This window comes from Haliotis rubra, unplaced genomic scaffold (assembly GCF_003918875.1).
Source record: "Haliotis rubra isolate DU_JTF1 unplaced genomic scaffold, ASM391887v1 Scf84, whole genome shotgun sequence".
Lineage (NCBI taxonomy): Eukaryota > Metazoa > Mollusca > Gastropoda > Lepetellida > Haliotidae > Haliotis > Haliotis rubra.
In genome coordinates, this window is record NW_025767568.1 from 1,408,661 (window position 1) to 1,416,296 (window position 7,636).

The 7,636-nt window shown below is 39.7% G+C and overlaps 1 protein-coding gene across 1 annotated transcript in view; it reads left to right on the forward strand.

Moving 5' to 3' along the window:
- The window catches only part of LOC124262458 (peroxisome biogenesis factor 1-like), a 58,131-nt gene extending 50,495 nt beyond the window's left edge, over positions 1-7,636 (forward strand). Inside the window, 1 exon segment of the mRNA XM_046696965.1 lies at positions 6,990-7,636. Within this exon segment, the coding sequence (XP_046552921.1) occupies positions 6,990-7,071 (82 nt within the window). The 3' untranslated portion in view covers positions 7,072-7,636.

Sequence of the window (7,636 nt, forward strand, 5' to 3'; positions counted from 1 at the left end):
ATAGAAATCTATAAATATCCCTGAGCTTCATGTTATGAGAGGGGCATTGGGGTAGAATAGTTATTATTCACTCATCATGTCTAGGACCTGGGATCAGTTCCCCACGTGGGTACAATGTATGAAACCCATGTCTAGTGTCCCATGCCATATTTCTGGAATACTGCTAAAAGCGACGTCAGACCTCACTCACTCACTCACTCACTCACTCACTCACTCACTCACTCACTCACTCACTCACTCACTCACTCACTCACTCACTCACTCACTCACTCTCTCCCACTCACTCACTCCGGCTCACTCACTCACTCAGGTGTATATGTGGATCTGTATATATATTCTGGTCAAACAATGCTTACAAGTCAAACGATTCACCATATTCCATTCGACATTGACTGTCAATTCTTGTATATAAAAAGTTAAGTCATATTTACTGGTCAGTATCTAGTACGAACTAGAAGCATTAATAGTGTTACTTGAACAAAATATAACTCATCGTTTTGAAGAGCACATTTATAAACAAATCAACCATACAATCCTGTTGTTAATGGCAAAGGTGTGAAGATTTATTTATAGTTGTTTTATCCTAAATTTAACCTTACGCTAAGAACCCGAGGCACATGAGAAAGAGATGTATGCTTTTTATCCAACAGGATTTTAATAATGTATGCAAATTTTAAGATTCATTTAAATCCCAGTGAAAGGTGCCCTGCATTGTCTTCAAAAGAAACTGGTAAATCAGAAAATCTTGTCCAACACATACATGTTTACAAAGTTGTGAGCTCGTGATGAATTTCGGAAAGACAAACTAGTTGAACCGCAAAACAACAAACTCCATTGACTGCCCTTCAGGTACCTTAAACTTGTCTAAATTTGAATTTAATTTAACAAACACAGGTGTTAGTGAGTGTTTTTATTTCCCCTGTTCGTGAATGGCAAAGTATTAATTACACTTCCAGCGAGCCGCTCATCGCATTGTCGGAGTCGCAAATGTCAACAGCATCGTGCTTGGACAAGGTCTACCTGACCACCAGCTAAGTGTTGATTATCTGTGGCCATGGGTATCACTGGACACTGCTCCCATTGACCCTTGACTTGACCGCTGCTCAAATGTCACGGCACGTGTCTTTTACATTCCGTAAGCGTTAGCGTTTTCAGAGGGTTGTGCTTGGCTTACCGGGGTTAGAGAGGATTGGGGGGGGGGGGGATTAGAGATGTAAATGTTGAAATGATCCCAGTTTGGTTCTAAAACGTATGTAGAAGGATGATTATTATTATTGTCTTTTATGTATATCAATGTTCAAAGTTAAAAGTTGGGCTTTTTACCCTAAAATTGTCAGCTATAGAATTTATGTTAAGATGACCCTTATTTATAGCATGATGGGGTGAAATGACACACAGGTGCATGATACAGTTTTTGTATCGATACAAGACAATACACTTACGTAATACTTGTTTAATGACCCCCAATTGTTTTGTCAGTCAAAGATTGCAAAAGAAATTGTAATTTGCATTTTTAGTTTACTGCTAGAAATTTTAGAAATTGCCACAATTACAATGCTTTTACAGCAAGCTTTTCCTTTTGAACTTGCTTTGAAATATTTATGGTCAAGAACTTTCAGCAGAGATGCCAACCCATATGATTTTATCATATTTGTTACGAAAAAACAACACAAAATTCGCAACTACAATAGCAGTAAAAATATACGAATTTTAAAAAAATAATACATTCAATTAAATTGTCAAATAGCATACGTACCATACACAAACATTTTCAACCACATTTCATTCAGTATCAAACTGTATGTGGATACTTACTACTGATTTAGGTGAGTACAATGTCAATAAAAAGGTCTTAGACAATATATTTAGATATTTTATTTATCATGAAAATTCTTTGGAAACGTTAATACTAATTTTGTCCAAAAAATACTAATTTTTGCACCAGTTTTTTGCCAAAATACTAATTGGGCTAAAGTAAGGTTGGTATCTCTGCTTTCAGATACAGTCAGATATATATAAACACCCACACGTCAGGAAACACATACCTTAACTTATCGGGAGTATTAGTCAAAAGTATATTCAGCAATAGACCCTGAAACGATGTATGAGCTTAAAATTAGATATGGCTTCATTTGCATATTTATCAGATAATGGTACTGTTTATCGGATTGTTTATTGTGTCGAGGACAGCATCTGTTGTGTGATAATAGCATATATATACTGTTCCGGTATGATATTAGCTGGAATATTGCTTAAGCAGCTGAAGTATTTCATCCGTAAAATTAGCAGTAGCCTCGTCATTAACTCTCCAAAACCCTGACCAGTGAAACCAGATCTAATTCTGTCCATGTTAAGTGTTCATTAACCACTGGCAGTATTGACATATGCTTGATGTGTTTGTGTGAGCCTGTAGCTGCGATGTCCCGCTGACGTAGGCCGGAGGCGAGCGAGGGTCTAACCTGACCACCGCCGACGTAGGCCGGGGCTGTAGAGGTGATCAAGCACCTGTTGTATGAAAGGCTGAATTGTTTTGCTTTCATTAGTGTCAGTATCTCTGGCATTAACGGAGTGGTGATCCCCACATTTCGCAGGATTAGCCGTTATTCAGTTGTCTTTATCGCAGGCAAACACTGGGGTGTACACGGATTTCAACGCTACACAGACGTCAATTGGGCATTCCCTCCATGTCAATCCAAGCTGAGTGGACCCTGTTTGCCAAATTCATTGTGCATGCAAGTCGCTAACTAGCACCATGCTGTCGACAGTATCACACGGTTACTTCCAACACGCTTTTTGTCGTAGCTTGGCAACCTAAGCTAGACTACGCCAGAATGTGGCATTTTTCGTATCCATGACAATGCTAACCGCTGGTCCGCAAGCTGGAGGATGGATGTGTGTGTGTGTGCGACACATACTCTAACGGATGACCCTATTATGACTGACAGCCCTTGATGAATCAGAAAAGAGGCTCAAATAAACAGGCGGGATTCAGAAAGGATAGAGTTTGTTTGCGAGGTCACTTCTAGAATTCTTTTGCTTGTCTCGCACACTTTGAGTCATCTGAGCTGAAACACATCCAGCATTGTGGCAGAGCTGTTGGCCGGTGTCGTTGGCAAACCTCCGCGACGTCACAGGGATAGGTACTTCACACACGCACCTGGTCGACTGCGGAAAAAAACACCTGACCACCTAATTAGGTGCACCGAGATCCTTAAGTGCATCCTTGGATGGAGATTATTTCTATTCCTTGATTCTCATTTTCTGTTTCGGCTCCGCCATTTCTTTGCTTTCTGTTTTTCAAGGTCAATATTACATTGTGATTGAAGTAACGTACCTAAGTTAAGAGGAATGTACACAAAAATTAATCTAATTTTACTGCACTCTTTTGATCACTGGATTGTCTGGTTCAAACATGATTATTTACAGACCGCCGCCATATAGCTGGAATATTGCTGAGTGCAGATTTAAACAACAAGCAAACAAAACTGCACTCTTTGATGTAACATATTAACTTGACATGTTTCTGCAAAGTTGAGTTTCTGTGTCACAAACTTTTTATCTCAATTAGAAAAGTGCCTTGGGTTATCTCCCTTTGATTCTTTTTATGTAACATATTAACCTGATATTTTTCTGCAAAGTTGAGTTTCTGTCACAAACTTTTTATCTCAATTAGAAAAGTGCCTTGGGTTATCTCCCTTTGATTCTTTTTATGTTTTATCCTTTTATCCTGAAACAACATGAACCTGCTTTTGATTTTGGGGGCATGATGGGGTCAAGGATCAAACATCTGACCGTAAAATCAAATCATTGATCGTAACACAGAGTGGTTCATACCACTCTATCCACTAGAGACTATCATTGACTGTAACACAAAGTGGTTCATACAACTCTATTCGCTAGACCATTGAGGCCAATATTGTTCTGTACACAAAATGGTTCCTACAACTTTACCTGCTAGACCATGGTAGCCAACATTGCTCTTTACACAAACTGGTTCCTACAACTATACCTGCTAGACCATGGTAGCCAACATTGCTTTTTGCACAAAATGGTTCCTACAACACTACCTGCTAGACCATGGTAGCCAACATTGCCAACATTGCTCTTTACACAAAATGGTTCCTACAACTCTACCTGCTAGACCATGGTAGCCAACATTGCTCTTTACACAAAATGGTTCCTACAACTCTACCTGCTAGACCATGGTAGCCAACATTGCTCTTTACACAAAATGGTTCCTACAACTCTACCTGCTAGACCATGGTAGCCAACATTGCTCTTTACACAAAATGGTTCCTACAACTCTACCTGCTAGACCATGGTAGCCAACATTGCTTTTTACACAAAATGGTTCCTACAACTCTACCTGCTAGACCATTGAGGCCAATATTGCTCTTTACACAAACTGGTTCCTACAACTCTACCTGCTAGACCATGGTAGCCAACATTGCTCTTTACACAAACTGGTTCCTACAACTATACCTGCTAGACCATGGTAGCCAACATTGCTCTTTACACAAACTGGTTCCTACAACTATACCTGCTAGACCATTGAGGCCAACATTGCTTTTTGCACAAAATGGTTCCTACAACTCTACCTGCTAGGCCATGGTAGCCAACATTGCTCTTTACACAAAATGGTTCCTACAACTCTACCTGCTAGACGATGGAGGCCAACATTGCTCTTTACACAAACTGGTTCCTACAACTCTACCTTCTAGACCATTGAGGCCAACATTGCTCTTTATACAAAATGGTTCCTACAACTCTACCTGCTAGACGATGGAGGCCAACATTGCTCTTTACACAAACTGGTTCCTACAACTCTACCTGCTAGACCATTGAGGCCAACATTGCTCTTTAAACAAACTGGTTCCTACAACTCTACCTTCTAGACCATTGAGGCCAACATTGCTCTTTATACAAAATGGTTCCTACAACTCTACCTGCTAGACGATGGAGGCCAACATTGCTCTTTACACAAACTGGTTCCTACAACTCTACCTTCTAGACGATGGAGGCCAACATTGCTCTTTACACAAAATGGTTCCTACAACTCTACCTGCTAGACCATTGAGGCCAACATTGCTCTTTACACAAACTGGTTCCTACAACTCTACCTGCTAGACGATGGAGGCCAACATTGCTCTTTACACAAACTGGTTCCTACAACTCTACCTGCTAGACCATTGAGGCCAACATTGCTCTTTACACAAACTGGTTCCTACAACTCTACCTGCTAGACGATGGAGGCCAACATTGCTCTTTACACAAAATGGTTCCTACAACTCTACCTTCTAGACCATTGAGGCCAACATTGCTCTTTACACAAAATGGTTCCTACAACTCTACCTGCTAGACGATGGAGGCCAACATTGCTCTTTACACAAAATGGTCCATACAACTCTACCTGCTACACGATGGAGGCCAACATTGCTCTTTACACAAAATGGTTCATACAACTCTACCTGCTACACGATGGAGGCCAACATTGCTCTTTACACAAAATGGTTCATACAACTCTACCTTCTACACGATGGAGGCCAACATTGCTCTTTACACAAAATGGTTCATACAACTCTACCTGCTACACGATGGAGGCCAACATTGCTCTTTACACAAACTGGTTCCTACAACTCTACCTGCTAAACTATGGAGGCCATCACTGATCGTACCTCAGAATGTGTTGCCGTATCTTTTCATTCATTGCTGGAACGCAAAGAGAACACCAAACATGACATGGCAGTAAAGAGGCCTGAAGCAATTCTGGCCGTATCCAAAGAAAAAGTTGAACTTTTCAAAACTTCACAGTTTGCATTGATTAAAAAAAATCATGTAAACACCTGTCATGAATGAACCGGATGTCATTGTTTAAAAAACCCACAATGAAAGACATGTTTACACATATACAATATATAATCAAAACAGACTTTCATGTTGAGTGAAGGGTTAAATCATTATCTTACAAATGTAAGAAAATATTGAATTTTGGAAGTAGAATATGATTTAGAACCCAGTATCCCAGACATCTGGGTCTGTCTTGTCTGAGTCAGCTGATTTGTGACAACACGGCCTTTCATTTCTTCTTTACTCGAAGCCTGTAAAGACGAAAAACTGAAGATTAAATCCAAACATTAATTGAAATAACAGGCCTTCGCAGTCCACCTTCCTGGTCTCTACTATGAGTGGGTGTCATTTTATTTGTTGGAATGGTTTCTACAAGTCTGCAGGAATCTAATCTCAACACATCCTGCTATTGATTGAAGTCCTGAGAGCTTCTCAGTTGTAGTGTAATAGCGGTTTACAAACTGAAAATGTATTGCATTGCGGGCAGAGAAACATGACGGTATAGTGGTCTATCCCTTGCCTACGTACCGGGGTTCGTGTGAAGATCCGGGTTAGAGTCGGTCTTCAGCAACCCATGCTTGTCGTAAGAGGCGACTGATGGGATCGGGTGGTCAGACTCGCTGACTTGGCTGACACATGTCATCGTATCCCAATTGCATAGATCCATGGTCTCAATCACTCTATTATCTACAGACCTCCCTCATTGAGCTGGGAATGCAGTATTTGACAAAAAAATAAAAATAAACAACAACAAAAACAGCCACCAAACACTCCACATACAATCATATTTCAATCTTTGTTGACTCTCCAGTTTGTGAATACAGATTTTATGTATTTGCCTCTAAAAAGGTGGTCAGGCTCGCTGAATTGGTTGACACATGTCATCGCATCCCAATTGCATAGATTGATGCTCATGCTGTTGATCATTGGATTGTCTTGTCCAGACCAACGCCATATAGCTGGAATATAGATGAGTGTAGCATAAAACTAAGCTCACTCACACCTCTAAAAAGACAAACACTGCCAGACATTAAAATATTGAACGTTCATAATTGCTTAAGGTGAGCTACAGTTCCATGTCACTTTCTTTTATTTGGTGGAAGTATTTTTCCCTTTCAACTTAAAGCATTTCTTTGTTTCAGATATGAGAACTTTGTGTCATCTCGCAGTGGGGACTTTGCTGCTGGATCTCCGACCGAGGGCAAGAGAGCTACCCATGCATGATGTTCTTGTGTAATATTCTTGCCACAGTGATGCCCCAACAAGATATTACAACTGATTTCATGTCAGATTTGCCAAATCAATTTCCAAATATTAGATCATGGTCACATTGTGTCTTTGTGAAAGTTTTTGTTTTTATGCAGTAGATGTATATAAATCTTCAGTTAATAAGTGTATATATTGTAACATTTTAACAGCATCCCGCTTTTCAAGTAGCCAGAAGTATTACAAAATAAATGTGATATTATCCAATGTGTTGACAAAGACCTCTTTTTGTTTCATTATTGTTGTGCAGGATGTTATTAAAGGCATGATTGTCCAAATATTGTGAAAAGGATATGGAATTATCATGAATAATGATTTTTTTATCACTTTGAACCTTCGGGAATAGAAACACAGTATTCATTGTACTACGTGCTTGTTCCACTAACATCCCTTATCCAACCTCTGGGCCTGTCCGGGCCCCGATTTCTCGAAACAAACTTAAGTTTTTACTCAAATTTCAAACTAAGTTTGACAATTTGAAACAGCTGAATTTTTAACTCAACTGCATTTTTATAATAAAAAA